The following is a 17909-nucleotide window of genomic DNA, read 5'->3' on the forward strand; positions in this document are numbered from 1 at the left end:
GTGAGGGGAGGGCAAAGGAAAGTTCCCTTCTAGGCCGCTCCGATTTCGGAGCGGCCTAGGAGGGAACGGGGGTAGGCTGCGCGGCTCGGCGCGCGCAGGCTATACGAAATCGATAGCCTTGCGCGCGCCGATCCAGGATTTTAGCCGATACGCGCGACTACGCGCGTATCTACTAAAATCCAGCGTACTTTTGTTTGCGCCTGGAGCGCAAACAAAAGTAGGCTGTTCGCGCTCGTCTGAAAATCTACCCCTTAGGCATTAGCAGAAGACCAGGCATAGGACAGCAATGAGGCTGGGGATCTTATCCTGGAAGGTTTGTGAAAGCTTTCCCTTTACATTGGGCTATTAAGACCTTATTATCAGTGGCATGGGATGATATGGAGGCTAGGGATGTGAATCGTTTTTTGACGATTTAAAATATCGTCCGATATATTTTAAATCGTCAAAAATCATTAGGGCCACGATACAATACCAATTCCCCCGATTTATCGTCAAAAAATCGTAAATCGGGGGAAGGGGGAGGGCAGGAAAACCGGCACACTAAAACCCTCTAAAACCCACCCCGACCCTTTAAATTGAATCCCCCACCCTCCCGAACCCCCCCCCCCCCAATGCCTTAAATTACCTGGGGGTCCAGCGGCGGTCCGGAACGGCAGCGGTCTGGAACGGCCTCCTGCCGCGAATTGTGTTGTCTTCAGCCGGCGCCATTTTTCAAAATGGCGGCGAAAAATGGCGGCGGCCATAGACCAACACGATTTGACTGCAGGAGGTCGTTCTGGACCCCCGCTGGACTTTTGGCAAGTCTTGTGGGGGTCAGGAGGCCCCCCCAAGCTGGCCAAAAGTCCCTGGGGGTCCAGCGGGGGTCCGGAAAACGATCTCCTGCCGCGAATCGTTTTCCGTATGGAAAATGGCGCCGGCAGGAGATCGACTGCAGGAGGTCGTTCAGCGGGGGTTCTGAACGACCTCCTGCAGTCGATCTCCTGCCGGCGCCATTTTCCACCAGGGACTTTTGGCCAGCTTGGGGGGGCCTCCTGACCCCCACAAGACTTGCCAAAAGTCCAGCGGGGGTCCGGAACGACCTCCTGCAGTCGAATCGTGTTGGTCTATGGCCACCGCCATTTTTCGCCGCCATTTTGAAAAATGGCGCCGGCTGAAGACAACACGATTCGCGGCAGGAGGCCGTTCTGGACCGCTGCCGTTCTGGACCGCCGCTGGACCCCCAGGTAATTTAAGGCATTGGGGGGGGTTCGTGAGGGTGGGGGATTTAATTTAAAGGGTCGGGGGTGGGTTTTAGGGGGTTTTAGTGTGCCGGCTCACGATTTTCACGATACTTTAAACACCCAAACGGCAACAATACGATTCCCTCCCCCTCCCAGCCGAAATCGATCGTTAAGACGATCGAGGACACGATTCACATCTCTAATGGAGGCCAGTCTCAAAATGGGCAACATAATGGCTAAGTTATACCCTGTGTCCATCAAAGAAAAGAAAAAGGTTATATTCCCTAAAGTGGACAAATTAGTTTTAGCAGTGTCACAGAAGACCACAATTTCATTTGAGGGCTGCACATCGCTGAAGGATTCATAGGACAGGAAGAGTGAGGCACTTCTCAAAGGTTTTTGAGGTATCCACCCTAGTGCTGCAGGTGTTAGTAAGCAGCAAGTGTACGTCTAAACCTGTTTACAGTGGGATCAGCAACTTTCATTTGGGAACGTGGAGGAAAGAAGTGTGGATCCCGAAGAGTCTGTGTCTAGAGGCAAAAATGACATTTATGACAGATACACTCTATGATGTTATGCGAACCTTGATGAGGGGTATGGCCACAGCAGTATTGGCCATAATGTTGTTGTGGCTCCAGAACTAGTTGGCAGCCCTGGCATCTAAGACACATCTGAGTAACTCCCTTTCTGAAGGAAGTTTCTGTTTGGGGAGGACCTAATGAAGCTGGCAAAGGCTCTGAGGGAGACAAAGCCTCAGAAATTACCAGAGGATAGTACTTGAGGGGCCTCTCAGATGGCACAAGGTAAGCCCAGGATCAAGGAAACAAGGTGTTAACATCCCGGCAGAGGATCCTTGTCTCAGAGGCTGAGGTTCTTCTGCAAGTCTCAGTCCTTTAGTGGAGGCAAGTAAGATGCCGGAAACAGAGGTATATCTTAGGTGGTGGTGCAGGGTCTCTCAATAATGTTCAGGAGGTTTCACTCTTTAATTTTATAGATAGCTGAATATTGTCCAAGTTTTACAGGGAGAGGACCCAGATCAATTCGAACCAGTGGATCCTACACATTGTAAAGTATGATTACAGTTTTGCTGCCATATTTCACACACTTTCATGATTTCTCCTTGTCTTTCACCAATTAAGAAGGAAGCAGTAAAGTTCACTCTAGCCTGTCTTCTCCAATTGGCAGTGGTGATCACGGTGCCAAGGGATGAGTGAGGATGGGAAGGTCTGGCCTTGAATTGCTTCAAAATCCAGGCTGCAGCAATCACCTATTTTAAGAGACTTGTTGTGCTGGAGGTGGACCCTTGGCCTGGCGCAGGATTGGTACGGCCCCCTGAGGGATCCCAGAGGGCGCCTGCAACCAGGAGGCGGAGTTCACGAGGCGACAGAGGCTGACAGGAATTTTACCAATAATGGTCCGGGGGCTCTGCGGGTTGAGCCCTTGGATTCCCAGACCGCATGGTCTTAGGTGGACCTCTGGGGTTCTCCAGGAGAGATGACGGAGAGATGAGCCCACGAGGAGGTCAGATTCGTCAGGCAGGCAGAGGTCAGGCTTGGAGAAGTCAGAGTCGTCAAGCAGGCAGAGGTCAGGCTTGGAGAAGTCAGCATCGTCTGGCAGGCAGGTCTGGCAACTGGAACAGCGAGGAAGCTGGGAAGTTGTCAAGACAGGTCTTATCGGTCTGCGGACATCTTAAATGGGACCCAAAAGGAGTGGCATCAGGGAGGAGGGCCAGGAGGAGTTCCGTCGCGGGCCCTTTAAAAAGAGAAGAGAGGCGCGGCCTCGTACCTAGGGCAGGAACCTGGAGAGCAACGCCCATGTTGTGAGGCGAAGCCTGAGCTGGAGCAAGCCGCAGCACAGGCCCTGATGCTAAAGGCGGCCCCCCGCTGCCAGAAGGACGGACAGAGGCGGCCCCAGCCAGGGGCGAACACCGGCGGCCCTCCTCAGCCATGAAAAGGATGCTGGAGGTGGCGTCTGCGGCATCCTGGCCGCGGAGCAGAAGAAGGACTCTGGCGACTTCCGCTGCAATGGAAGCAGCTGCAGCGGCGGTCCCACGCCACAGCCCCCAGCAGCAACGACAGCGGCTCCGTGCCACGATGCGAGAGTGGCGGCAGCCTCCAGGCCACGGAGAGGGCTGGAGAAAGAGGTGAGAGGCTACTCATGGCTCCGGCCATGGGTAGAATTGTAACAAGACTGGTACAGGGAGTATCCCTATCAGCTCATCCATATGTTTTGTATTTTCTGAAAAGGATAAAGCACCTCCGCCTGCCAATAAGAATAATTGTGCATCTCTGGGATCTCAGCTTGGTTCTGCGTATCTTGCCTATAGACCATTCAAGCCTATAAAAAGAGCTACAATCAAAAACTAACTCTCAAAACTGCTTTCCTAATAGTGATCAGTTTGGTGAGGTGTTCATTGAGAACAGTAAATTAAAATAAGGTGCATATCAGAGCTGCAGGCCCTCTCTGGTCCTGCAGCTCTGATATGCACCTTTGTAGAAGACTCTTTTTGACCATTTTGCATGAAGGAATATCCATTCTTTCCATACCTTCTTTCTTGCCTAAGGCGGCTTAATCCATTTCATGTGAGTGAATAGGTTTCCTTGCTGTCTTTAAGAAAGAAGATAAAGCAGAGAACTTCATAGAGCTTCTCTGAATTTGAAGAGAGATCTTCTGCATTTCTTAAAGGTCAAGAATGCCTTCAGGAGATTGAAGCATTTCTTTGTTCTCTTTACTGGTCAAAGGAGAAGCGAGGCTGCATCTATTTATTTATTTATTTATTTAACAATATTTTTTTTTTTTTATACTGACATTCGTGGGTACATCATATCGGTTTACATTGAACTAACAGAAATACAGAGAACAGGGAAGGGGGTGCCACAGCAAGGGGGGAACTAAACAAGGAAAAGGTAATAAAATTAGGTAGTGGCAATAACAGGAGATATAACTTTATGTAACGTATATAGCAGCAAATAAATAGGTAACATTATAACATTAATTAAAGTAGAATAGCATAAGCTAAGAATAAATGACAGGGAGATTGGGTAGAGGAGCTGGGAGGATTATGTAGGGAATGCCTGCTTAAAGAGCCAAATCTTTAACTTTTTCATAAATTTGTACAGACAGGGCTCAATGCGAAGTTCAGCTGGTAGAGCATTCCAGCGGGCAGGGCCTGCAACTGAAAGAGCTCGTTCCCTCGTAGAGGAGAGGTGGGGGTTCTTAAGGGAGGGGATGTAGAGGGTGCCTTTGAGGGTGGTTCTAGCAGGGCGGTTATAGAGGGTGAAGCGCAGGGGCTCTTCAAGCCAGTTGGAGTTGTGATTGTAAAGTGTTTTGTGGATGATGGTTAACATTTTGAAAAGGATACATGAGGGTTTGGGGAGCCAATGAAGTTCTTTGAGGACAGGGGTTATGTGATCAGATTTACGGGACTTAGTGAGGATTCTAGCTACCGCATTTTGCAGCATTTGCAGCGGTTTGATGGAGGCGTACGGAAGGCCTAGAAGTAGGGAGTTGCAGTAATCCATCTTTGAGCAGATGGTTGCTTGAATGATTGTGCGGAGATCATGTGAGTGTAGTAGGGGTTTGAGTTTCTTCATAACGTGTAGTTTATAGAAACCATCTTTTGGATAGTGTTGATGTGTTTTTTGAAGTTTAGATGCTGATCAATCATGACACCTAGATCACGTACTAAAGGCTGTGTAGAGGTCGAGTTGGGTGAAGGGTCGCTTGCGGGGGCTAGCATGGGGTTCTGCAGATTAGATATGATGAGCAACTCTGTTTTTGCAGTGTTGAGAGACAGTTGGAGGCTTGTGAGTAAAGGAATTAATAGGATTTAGCTAAAGGAATTAATAGGATTGGCCTATATCTCCAAAGTCTTCCTGATTCCAAAGAATCTCATTCATCCAGAACAAAGGCAGCTTCTTGGGTGGAACATAATTCCGCTGGAGAATATTTACAAAGTTGTGTCATGGGCTTCCTTGCATTCCTTTTCTAAGTATTACCATTTGGACAATTAGGTTAGAGATGCTGTCGCCTTTGGAGCTCTCACAGTTTAAAGGGTGTTTGGGTACATCTCAGCATCTGGACCAGACTGGAAGGAAGGAAAAGAAGGAAAAATTTGGAATCATCTGATAATTTTCTTCCTTTGAGTCATACCAGAGTAGTCCTAGACCCCACCCAGATTTAGACATAACATGCTTATTAGAAGAATTATGTCAGGAAAAATAGCTCATATTGAGAATTCAAAATTTGGTGTTAATGTTTTATCTATACTTAGGCCCTCAACTTGGGAAGGACCAATGCCAGGCACTGACTGTTACCAATTTACCTGCCTGTCAAGCGGGGAGTTGGTGTTTGTTTTTCTTGCTTTGATACAGAAATTTTGGAGAGATGCATGATAAAGAGGATGCTATATAGGGCAGGTCATTTTTTAGTTCTTTGTCTCCAAGCATCTGACAGGTCTGGTATGAATCAAGGAAATACAATAATGAGGTAATACCAAATTTTTCCATTGCGGTGACAGCTCTTGGACAGGAACTACAGATCAAAAACCTGTCTATCCTAGTTTCAGCCAGTAGGTGTCACCATTGAGCAGTGACTGGGACTCCCTCTCACCAAAGATCAATGAACCCTAGGGGTATGCATTTGTTTAAAAACAAATTAATGTTTTGGAATGAAAAAGTCTATTTTCAGTTTGCTCTGAATGGAACAACCCCAAAATAGACTTATCTGAAAATTGTTGGATATTTTTGCTTTATTCTTCCCCTTTTCCCACAAAAAGGTGATTTCCCAAGCCCACCCCTCTGCCTCAGGTCCTGGAGCTCTGTCTCCCACCAATAAGCAGGGACCTCTTCAGGCTCCCCAACTCCACCCCATTCCCCTATGCCACTAAGCTGTGGCCAGAGCCCAGCTGGGCTTCACCAGGCCTTTCCACCTCCCTGTCCCTGCAAATAAACTAAGGCCAAGGACCTCCCTGGCCCCCATTTATGTTTTCTTGGGCATCTTGAATGATCCCCAGGTGCTCCTTCCCCACCAGTATCCCTTTAAAAAGAATACTGGCTATGCCTGAAAGCAAGACTTTTTTGTACACTTCAAACATAGGCACCAGTCTCAGGGTTGGCCAGTAGCCTTTTTAAAGGGACATGGCGGGGCAGGAGTAAGTGGGGATCGCTTCTGCCTCTTTCTTTGCTGAAAACCTCCATGGAAGGGGTAAGTGGAAACAAGGCCAGCTTTTGGATAGGATGAGCAGGGTGACCGTAGGTGAACCTCAACATTGTTCCCTGTGGTGCATGCATGTGAATGCAAACTGTTCCTTAAGCAGACATAAATGCTGCATCTCAAGCCGCACAGAGCCATCTCTAGCAGGAAACTGTGTCATTGCTGCCACTGTTCATTCCTGTTAGTGCTGCAGAGGAGGCATAAGGAACAGGAAGATGCAGCTCTGTAGCAGCACGGGAGGGAAGCAAGAGAGAGGTGCTCAGAGGGAGGAAGGGAAAGACAGGAGGCAGATTCTGGGGATAAGTGGATGCTGGTGAAGGAAGCAAGGAAAATGCTAGGAGAGGGGGGTAAGAGACAGGTTGCTGAAATGGATAAGAAATAGGGGAGAAGAGGCAGTGAGTGGATACTAGGGAAGGGGGTAAGTAGGCAAACAGGGTGGATGCTCATGGAGGAAGGACTCCACTCTCATGGCTCTCTTGTAGAGAAAGCTTGCATACAGTGCTGTCCCAGTTAATACACACCAAGGACTGGGCATGAAGATCAGTTTGGAGGTGTCATCGATGACTTTAAGCCAGGGTGCCATTTGACCAAAATTCAGCTCTAAGTGGGGTCTGGGGAGGTCCCCAGCCCTGCCTTATTTGTGGAGAGTAGGGGGTGAGTGGAAGAGTACTAGGTTGGGCTTGGATATGCCCTGACCCCAGCTTATTAGCATTTTGAATTGGGAGAGACTGATGATACTCCAGCTTATTGGTGGACAATGGGGGGGCACCGGAATTTGAGGCAACTTTGGGAAGGGGGGGCGGGGAGGCCCCATTTTGGTTTTTTTGGAGAGGTTTTTCCTTTGTTTTGTTTTCAGTTTTATATTTATTTTGGTTTAGTCAATATATCAAACCAAAATAAACATTAAATGAACCAAAAACTGCATAGCACTTGCTGCTGAGCTTTTGGGTGGAGGAGGGACTTGTCCAGGGTATGAGAAGAAGGCTCCCAGGAATTCTCCTCTGGGCCCTACCCCTCCGGGAGAGGAGGTATTCCCACTGGCGACGGTGGAACCGAACGTCCAGAACATCCTTTACCCGTACTCGCTCCACGAGGGCCTATGTTCCTAAAACCCTCCAAAGACATTCTTCTATTCCACAAGCCATCTCATATAGAGATATTGTGAGTTCTCATTCCAGACTGATTATAGGAACCAGCACTCATCTACAGCTCCTGTTCCTGAATATACTGAAGACTCTCTGTTGCATAGAAGCCATTTCAGATATCAGGCATTGAACATATTAAGCAGCCTTGTAGGCTCATAACAGAGCTCAGTTTCTACTATATGTTGGAAAAATAAGATGAAAGCCAATCACACTTTCCTAGATACAGACAAGATTAAAAATAAAAATGTGCAGACATAAAACCAAATAATTTCTATAAGATGGTGTCATGTGGGTCCTAAGCATTTTCAGCAAGGATTATTTGCAGGGTAAAATATATTTTATTAGAAAAGAAGGATAAATAAAAATATGATAGCCTCATTTTTTCAGAAATTCAAATCTTATTTTAAAGTGAATTTAACATTTCACAGTTAAGCACAATCAAATCATTAGTAACAATCAGTGACTAAGTTCCGTGGGCACTGAGTGATAATAGAAGCCAACGTATAGGGTCATTTAAAAAAAGGCGCTAAGGCATGTGAAAAGGCGCTAAGGCATGTGAAAAGCGCCGTTAACACATGCGATAAGCCCTTAATGCATGTGAAAATGCCTTTAACGCATGCGATTGCTCCATAATGTATGGTACGATGCAAATCTGAAAAGAGGAGAAGTTAGAGGTGGGAGTGGGCTGGGTTTACCATTTTGTGAAGTCCTATTGCATGACTTTAACTACACCTTTTTCAGTAGCATTAAGCTGTGTGATATGTTGTGTTAAGGCTTGATCACATTTTGTGATGTGTTCTCAAAGGCCTGTTTTATAGCTCTTGGAGCACCAGCATAGCTATATATATATATATAGAGAGAGAGAGAGAGAGGAGGAGGAGAGAGAGAGAGAGAGAGACTGAGAGCCTAGCCCCTAATGCCCTCACCTAGATAGGAATTTATATCTCTCTGGGAGGCCCACCTAGTAACTCGAGGTGACGTTTAGATATTAGTGTAGGGGGTTAGGGGCCACTTTGACATTCAATGTGAGATGTAAGAACAGAACAGTGCTCTCTTGTGAACATTTGATGACCCTCGGAGTGAGGAAACTCACCCAAAGATGAATTTTGTGCAATGTTCTCTCAATCTAGCTTGATGTTACCCAGGTAGAGAGTACATCATGCTAGGTTGAGAGAACATTGCACAAATCTCATCTTTGGGTGAGTTTCCTCACTCCGAGGGTCATCAAATGTTAACAAGAGAGCACTGTTCTGTTCGTACTAGAGATGTGAATCGTGTCCTCGATCGTCTTAACGATCGATTTCGGCTGGGAGGGGGAGGGAATCGTATTGTTGCCGTTTGGGGGGGTAAAATATCGTGAAAAATCGTGAAAAATCAAAAAAAACGTAAAATCGCAAAACCGGCACATTAAAACCCCCTAAAACCCCCCCCCGACCCTTTAAATTAAATCCCCCACCCTCCCGAACCCCCCCCCCCAAATGACTTAAATAACCTGCGGGTCCAGTGGCGGTCCGGAACGGCAGCGGTCCGGAACGGGCTCCTGCTACTGAATCTTGTTGTCTTCAGCCGGCGCCATTTTCCAAAATGGCGCCGAAAAATGGCGGCGGCCATAGACGAACACGATTGGACGGCAGGAGGTCCTTCCGGACCCCCGCTGGACTTTTGGCAAGTCTTGTGGGGGTCAGGAGCCCCCCCCCAAGCTGGCCAAAAGTTCCTGGAGGTCCAGCGGGGGTCAGGGAGCGATTTCCCGCCGCGAATCGTTTTCATACGGAAAATGGCGCCGGCAGGAGATCGACTGCAGGAGGTCGTTCAGCGAGGGTTCCGGCGCCTCGCTGAACGACCTCCTGCAGTCGATCTCCTGCCGGCGCCATTTTCCGTACGAAAACGATTCGCGGCGGGAAATCGCTCCCTGACCCCCGCTGGACCTCCAGGAACTTTTGGCCAGCTTGGGGGGGGCCTCCTGACCCCCACAAGACTTGCCAAAAGTCCAGCGGGGGTCCGGAAGGACCTCCTGCCGTCCAATCGTGTTCGTCTATGGCCGCCGCCATTTTTCGGCGCCATTTTGTAAAATGGCGCCGGCTGAAGACAACAAGATTCAGTAGCAGGAGCCCGTTCCGGACCGCTGCCGTTCCGGACCGCCGCTGGACCCGCAGGTTATTTAAGTCATTTGGGGGGGGGTTCGGGAGGGTGGGGGATTTAATTTAAAGGGTCGGGGGTGGGTTTTAGGGGGTTTTAGTGTGCCGGCTCACGATTCTAACGATTTATAATGATAAATCGTTAGAATCTCTATTGTATTGTGTTCCATAACGGTTTAAGACGATATTAAAATTATCAGACGATAATTTTAATCGTCCTAAAACGATTCACATCCCTAGTTCGTACGTCTCACATTGAATGTCAAAGTGGCCCCTAACCCCCTACACTAATACCTAAACCTCACCTCGAGTTACTAGATAGGCCTCCCATAGAGATAAATACCTATCTAGGGAGGATATTATGGCTGTCTCTCAGCTCTGATAGTAAACATGTTCCCCAGTGGTTGTATGTAAGAAATATCACATTCTGGCACTTATCTCAAAGTACAAAAAAGTTATCACAATTTGCAGTAGCCTAGCTCTTCACATAGGTATTAGCACAAATTGCAATAAACTGCCTATTACCATAAAACACACCCCTTTTTCTATCACATGCAGTATTTAGTGCATTTTGATAAATCCAGGCCTTAGTTTTGTAGCTGGTTTAGCAGCTTTAAAAATAAAACAAAAAATGCAGACATTTTAATTTCATATTCTGTTGGCAGGAGTGCCCTTCAACCCTGACTGATTATTAGATGTATTCTTCTTCAGCTCATAACATTTAATTGTCAGCATAGACAATTATCTCACCATTATGCCTACTGCCATAGGCGCTACCACCTATGCTCTAATGTTGGTGCCAAAGTGTTTTTTTAATATTACTGCTGTGTCTTTCAACAGATGGAAAGTTTGCAGACATCACCGTCTCTCTGAGGAAAACAAATAAGTCACAGGGGACTGCAGAGTGGTGGGTTATTAAACAGCCTAAGAAAATGTTCGGCGAAAGTGATAAAAACATTGAAATGTGGATATTCAGTGACAAAGTTAGCCCTCCCAGTCTTGGATTTCTGGCGGGCTATGGGTAAGAGAATTTTTTATTTAAATAGAATTACTGCAGACATGCTGAGTTATTTCTTGTTGCATTATACCAGAATTCTATCCTACTTGCTTGAATTGATCCTCCATAATTCCTAGCTACCATGGTTCCAGTTGGTTTGCCCACCCCTACTCTGTACACCAGTGGTCCCCAACCCTGTCCTGGGGGCCCACCAGCCAGTCAGGTTTTCAGGATACCCACAATGAATATGCATGAGAGAAAATTTGCATGCACTGCCTCCATAACATGCAAATTTTCTCTCATGCATATTCATTGTGGGTATCCTGAAAACCCGACTGGCTGGTGGGCCCCCAAGACAGGGTTGGGGACCATGCCGTACACTACAGTGTTAAATCATATATGCAGTGCTCTAGTTATAAATGATTACCATTAAACCATGCCGGTATCCTAGTGAGGCCAATTATTACAGCACTGTTTGAACCCGTGGCCGTTCAACTAGACAGACTATGGTTATTTTCAGTACTCGCCTTAAGCCTGTCTGAAGATGTCAGGATTTGAGAGAGTTCATGCATCCTCCCTGCCAGAGGCTGTAACTAATAGTGCCCACTCCTTTTGGAGAACATAGTGATACATGGCAAGAATTTGATTTGGGTCTGCCATATAGAAGTGCATAATTCTTCAGTTTATGCTATTGAGCCAGTGCAACAGAGTGTACTTCTGCAGTCACAGACTGAATATTTTATAGCTATAAAATTGCTACTATATAGACAAATGTTTGAATCCCCAATCTACCTAACTACTTGTGTCCCTTTTTTTAAAATTTGAAAACATTCATAAAACTCACTAAAATATTATTAGTTCTATGTACTAAACTGCAATAATGCATTATGGATTAAAATGGCAAAATTGCCCCTAGATTCATCATTACAGCAGAATGATGAGGCGCGAAAAAAAAGGGGGCAAGGCGATATCAGGCAGCCAGCCACATGGTGGCAGTGCAGTTTCACCCGCTGCAATGCAGCCGCACCACAAACTATCGCCCCCATAGCGCCACGGGAAAAGGTGTAGTTATTTCACGCAGTGCTGCAGGTGATATTGTGAAAAACATTATCGCCCGCAGTGCTGCCGGGAGATAACTCCGCCCAAACCCCACAAACACTCCTCCCCTTCCCCTAATTAGAATAATACTGCCATGATAAGTGCGTACCGCACATGATACCGGCACATCGCAGAAATAAGAATGACCCTGTTGGTTCTTAATGCTTGTTAAAAAAACTTTATTACGCACTATTGGAAAAAAAGCGCACTCTACTGGAAATTAGTACATGCTATTTTCCACCAAGAAATCAGACAAGATGCAAATGAACGCACTGCATTGCATGCAAGTGCAGTCAGAGTAGCTTATTACAATGCAACAGGCTTAACACAGCTTGTGACAACCATTGTAAGCCATGTCGCCACGCACATGTTATAAAATCCTCATGCGCTCAAGAGATGGATATTTTGTAAAAAAAAATACATGTGGCGAAGCAATCGGGCCTTTGCCCAGTTCCCTATCTCCCAAACTAACCTTCCTCCCTTTTCCCCTATTCACCCCTGCCCTTAAACGCACCCTGACTATCTTATTTTTCTTTGTTTTAGAACTTACCTGCTCAATGGAGCAGGAGTAAGTTCTGCGTGCCAGCCAGCTGCCAGCGCATGCTTCACCGGGACAGCCCCCGCTCCGTCTCTTCCCCGCCAATACCCCGTCCTGGCCCACCCCTTTTCAAAACCCCGGCTTTTCCATGCGTACTGGGAGGTACGCACGTGGCCAGGTCATTTTGAAAATATGCTCGGCGCAGCCACATGCGTATCTCCCAGGATTTTCACGTGCGTGGTTTTGAAAATTTACTTGATAGTGTCTCAGGTAATGGAATCATTCAGTTTTATTAAATGTTGCATATGTACTGGATCATTTGTAAAATGTTATACAGGCTGGAATACAAGATTTTTTGTTTTATTTTCTTGCTTTACAGCATTATGGGGCTATATGCCTCTGTTGTACTGGTGATAGGAAAGTTTGTTCGAGAGTTCTTCAGTGGAATCTCGCACTCCATCATGTTTGAAGAGCTACCAAATGTGGACCGAATACTGAAGTTGTGTACTGATATTTTTTTAGTGCGAGAAACAGGAGAACTGGAACTAGAAGAAGATTTGTATGCCAAATTAATATTCCTGTACCGGTCACCAGAAACTATGATCAAATGGACAAGGGAAAAAACAAATTGATTTCTTTGGACCTAGATCAGCATTCTGCTGATTTCATCTGTATTTTTTTAAAAAAGCACAATACTCTTGTCAGAGGTATGCCTCTTATACTTGGGTAGCAGTGGTTTTTCACCCACAGTGCCCAAGAGGTAAGGAAAGTTATTTTGTTTTTTATTAAATGCCACTGCTGCAAAATCAGGGGAAGCTGCCTCCCAACTTGGTCAAGAGAGCTACAACTACCTGTCTGCTTACAGTAAAGCTTCAAGTACTGAATTCCTGTTCTCCAACTACAAAAGAAAGGAAGAAAGACAAGGGCAAAGAAGAAAGCAGATTATAACAGAGATTATCTTTGCCGGGATGCTACAATTTAGGTGGTGCTGTTGTACAATACATTGTTAAAATGTTCAAGATCTATTGATGGGAAGCTGACAGGCCTTCAAATACCCAAGATACGAAGCAGCCAAAAGGATAGATGCAACCTCTAGAAACAGAAGAGCAGAGGTTTTAAAGACGATCTCTGTAGCGAAAAGAAGTGACATTCTCTTTAACTGCCTTATTTTATTCATACAGTGAAAGGAAATGTTTCCTTTAAACATCAATGACTTTTCTCAGGAAAAAATAAATCCATTAAACTCCTAGTTATAAAGTAATTCTGATGACATATTGGAATGTTCCACAAGGCCATTTTCGCATAATTACCATTTACCATTGAACAGGCTTAAATTAATGACACCCAAATCAATAAGAAAATGTAAGAATAATTTAATTTTATGAAGATTGAAATAATGCATGTCTTCTTTTTTGTTCCCAACCTGCCTTTTTCATTCCCTTTGCTTTAGATAATTCTTTACCAAATATTTGATACTTTTCTTCCAGATGGTCAATTGTACATGACTCTACATAAACATACTTCTAATGTTTACTTCTACTGTAGGATGACTTTTTAGGTTCCTCCTTATCAAATAATTCCAGATTAAGAAATTTGAAAAAAAAATGGCCTTTTATTAAATTATTACTTTGATGATCCAAGCTATTCATTTAAAATATTGTAGCATGAAAATTTCTGATCGCAATGTAATTGTCATTCCATGTTTTGCAAAATGCAAATTTCCGAGAAAAAATCATTGACTGGGTTTGGATATGTGAAAAGGTTATACAGTACTGTGTAGTCTCGATTCAGTTATGATGTACAATAAAGCACATGTTGCAAAGTCATTTTAAAAAGATTTTCTCTCTTCTTTGTTTTCATTACAGTGTACAGGAAGTGTTTGTATTTAAATATGGGCGCAGACATTAAAATAATTTCTGAAGACGAGCTCACTTTTCAATTGTTTCCACGTGACAGCGTATGGCAGATACTGTACAAAGAAAAATCAGACCAGGATTGTTTTTAACTGGAAAGAACATTTTGGGGCAGATTTTCAAAAGGGTACGCGTGTAAGATACGCGCGTACCCCCTGAAAACCCACCCCAAGCTCCCCCTGCGCACGCCGAGCCTATGTTGAATAGGCTCGGCGGCACGCGCATGCCCCGGGACGCTCGTAAGTCCCGGGGCTTCGCTTGGGGGGCGTGTCGGGGGGCTTGTCGGAGGTGGTGCGGCATTCGGGGCGTGTCGGGGGCGTGTCGGGGGAGTGGTGCCTGCCCAGGGGCGTTTCAGGGGTGTGGCCGAGGCCTCTGAAACTGCTCCCAGGCCGGGGAATGGTGCGCTGGCAGCTGGCCGGCATGGGCAAGCGTAACTTTTATAATAAAGGTAAGGGGGGTTTACATAGGGCTGGGGGGTGGGTTAGGTAGGGGAAGGTGGGGGGAGGCAGAGGGAACGGGCAGTGCGCGCAGGGATTGGCGCGCACAACGTGCACAAATGTTCACCCCCTTGCGCGTGCCGACCCCGGATTTTAAAAGATGCACGCGGCTACGCTTCTGTTAGGATCTGCCCTTTATTAAAGGGCTCAGCAAAACAATGCATTCTATAATTGTAAAAAGGATAAAAACAAATAAGAAAAACAAGCCATGTAGATTGTGTTCCGTGCTTCCATGAAACAGCAGATCATTATATATTGTGGAAAGAATGTTTTTAGATACTAACAACTTCAACATTATGTTAAGTTTGAAATCAAGAAAATGGATGGAATAAATGCAGCTCTGCTTTATGAAGAAAGCAAATATTTAGAGAAATAAGCATAGCTATTGTTTTAGATAAGAATTTAGGGGTAGATTTTAAAAGGTGCACACGGGAGTAGATTTGTTCGCTCAACCCGGCGTGAACAAATCTACTCCCGATTTTATAACGTGCGCCCTGCTGTGCGTATGTTATAAAATACAGGGTCGGCGTGCGCAAGGCTGCGCAAAATCAGCAGCCTGCATGCGCCAAGCTGCGTAGCCATCCTCCGTTCCAGCCCCCCCCCCCCACCTTCCCCTATCTAACCCACACCCCCAGCCCTAATTCCCCCCCACCTTTATTTTACAAGTTACGCCTGCCCGAGGCAGGTGTAACTTGCGCGCGCCGGACAGCTGCCGGCGCACCATGTTCCGATCCAGGGGCTGGTCCGGAGGCCGTGGCCATGCCCCCGGAATGCCCGTGGGCTGGAACCACGTCCGCAGCCTCACCCCGGAACTCCCCCGATGATGCGCCGACCGTGACATGCCCCCCCCAGGAAAGCCCCGGGACTTACACGCGTCCCGGGGCTTGCGCGTGCCACCGAGCCTATGCAAGATAGGCTCGGCGCGCGCAAGGGGTGGAAGGGGCAGCTTTTCGGGGATTACACACGTAACCCTTTGAAAATCTGCCCTTTAATGTTCTGGTATACTTTTGCATGTGCAAAGGTTTATAGACCATTCAAAACCAGGACTTACATGTTTTGGGAGGTTGTATTCTTTCTTAATTTTGGCCATGTTATAAAGTTGGCATTCAGGGAGTCAAACAGTATTTTGGTGGGACTAAGTGATTTATTAGATAGGATTATTCTCTGGCTCTTTTTTTTTTTTGTAGAAATAAAAGTTATAAGGTCCTTTTTTTTTCTAATACGTCTTGATTAGTTAACAAAGTCATTGTGGACTACAGTACTTATCGCTCCTTACTCTGTCTGTATAGCCATTTGCCTCTACCAAAAAAAAACACTGTATGTTATTTCAAGAAAGACACAAAGTGACTTAGGGAAGTTCTTTCTTTCTTTACTTGATATCAAGGAAATGAGCTGTTTTACTACTTTGAAATACTTTTTCTGCATGGCATTGAAACAGCAGATGACATTATACAAAACGGATGTCAGATGCTGCTATAGAACTTTCTTTACCAACTCCAGTTTGCAGAATGATTTCTACAACTTGAAACTTTCCATTTGGCTACCTTTTCATAAACATAGCAAACATTTCAAAATAAAATGGTTTTTCAGCATAAGAACATAAGAAAATGCCATACTGGGTCAGACCAAGGGTCTATCAAGCCCAGCACCCTGTTTCCAACAGTGGCCAATCCAAGCCATAAGAACCTGGCAAGTACCCAAAAACTAAGTCTATTCCATGTTACCATCGCTAATGGCAGTGGCTATTCTCTAAGTGAACTTAACAGCAAGTAATGGACTTCTCCTCCAAGAACTTATCCAATCCTTTTTTAAACACAGCTATACTAACTGCACTAACCACATCCTCTGGCAACAAATTCCAGAGTTTAATTGTGCATTGAGTAAAAAAGAACTTTCTCCGATTAGTTTTAAATGTGCCCCATGCTAACTTCATGGAGTGTTCCCTAGTCTTTCTATTATCCGAAAGAGTAAATAACCGATTCACATCTACCCGTTCTAGACCTCTCATGATTTTAAACATCTCTATCAAATCCCCCCTCAGCCGTCTCTTCTCCAAGCTGAAAAGTCCTAACCTCTTTAGTCTTTCCTCATAGGGGAGCTGGTCCATTCCCCTTATCATTTTGGTAGCCCTTCTCTGTACCTGCTCCATCGCAATTATATCTTTTTTGAGATGCAGCGACCAGAACTGTACACAGTATTCAAGGTGCGGTCTCACCATGGAGCAATACAGAGGCATTATGATATTTTCTGTTTTATTCACCATTCCCTTTCTAATAATTCCCAACATTCTGTTTCCTTTTTTGACTGCCGCAGCACACTGAACCGACGATTTCATTGTGTTATCCACTATGACGCCTAGATCTCTTTCTTGGGTTGTAGCACCTAGGGATGTGAATCGTTTTTTGATGATTTAAAACAATCGTCAGGTATATTTTAAATCGTCAAAAATCGTTAGAGCCACGATACAATAGCAATTCCCCCAATTTATCGTCAAAAAATTGTAAATCGGGGGAGGGTGGGAAAACCGGCACACCAAAACATCCCTAAAACCCACCCCTGACCACACTCGGACTGATACCTGGAACTGACCCTTGCTTTGGCTGACCACCCTTGGACGGGTACCCTGGCTTTGACCCTTGCACTCCATTCTTACACTCTCCTCACGTATCCTGAGACCATCAGGCCTTTCTGCTCTGATGCTGCTCGCGGCCTGCGATGAGCTAGACCACTAGGCACTGCCTATCCTGTCCGTAGATCTCCGGTACTCCTTGTTCCGGTGTAGCTCGCCTCTTCAGTAACAGCCGCGCACCCTTACTCTTGGTCGTCACAACTCTCCACTACCTCTCTGGGTGACCCTTCAAGGCATCTAAGCCCAGGTGGTCCAGGTAGCCAAGGGCTTAACCCGCGGAAACCCCAGACTGTTATTGGTGACGCTCCAGCTTGCCTCATGTGCTCTGCCTCCTGTCAGCAGGCACCCTCTGGGAAACCTCAGAGAGCCGTACCAATCCTGCGCCAGGCCAAGGGTCCACCTCCAGTGCAATATATTCTTCCCCTCCCCCCTTTTTCCCCATCTGGCACTTCTGAGAAAGCTGCTTATCCCGCTCTATGCTGCTACTGTGTCAGCATGGTTAGATGACGAGTTGTTTGACCCG

General features: G+C 46.0%; 1 protein-coding gene across 1 annotated transcript in view; it reads left to right on the forward strand.

The window, feature by feature from the left end:
* Window positions 1-14173, forward strand: part of PIEZO2 (piezo type mechanosensitive ion channel component 2) — a 1301103-nt gene extending 1286930 nt beyond the window's left edge. The window contains exons 57-58 of the mRNA XM_029587157.1: window positions 10555-10735; window positions 12727-14173. Coding sequence (XP_029443017.1) covers window positions 10555-10735; window positions 12727-12979 — 434 coding nt within the window. The 3' untranslated portion in view covers window positions 12980-14173. The remainder of the gene's footprint in view (window positions 1-10554; window positions 10736-12726) is intronic.
* The last annotated feature ends 3736 nt before the right edge of the window (window positions 14174-17909 follow it).

Source organism: Rhinatrema bivittatum, chromosome 2 (genome assembly GCF_901001135.1).
Source record: "Rhinatrema bivittatum chromosome 2, aRhiBiv1.1, whole genome shotgun sequence".
Lineage (NCBI taxonomy): Eukaryota > Metazoa > Chordata > Amphibia > Gymnophiona > Rhinatrematidae > Rhinatrema > Rhinatrema bivittatum.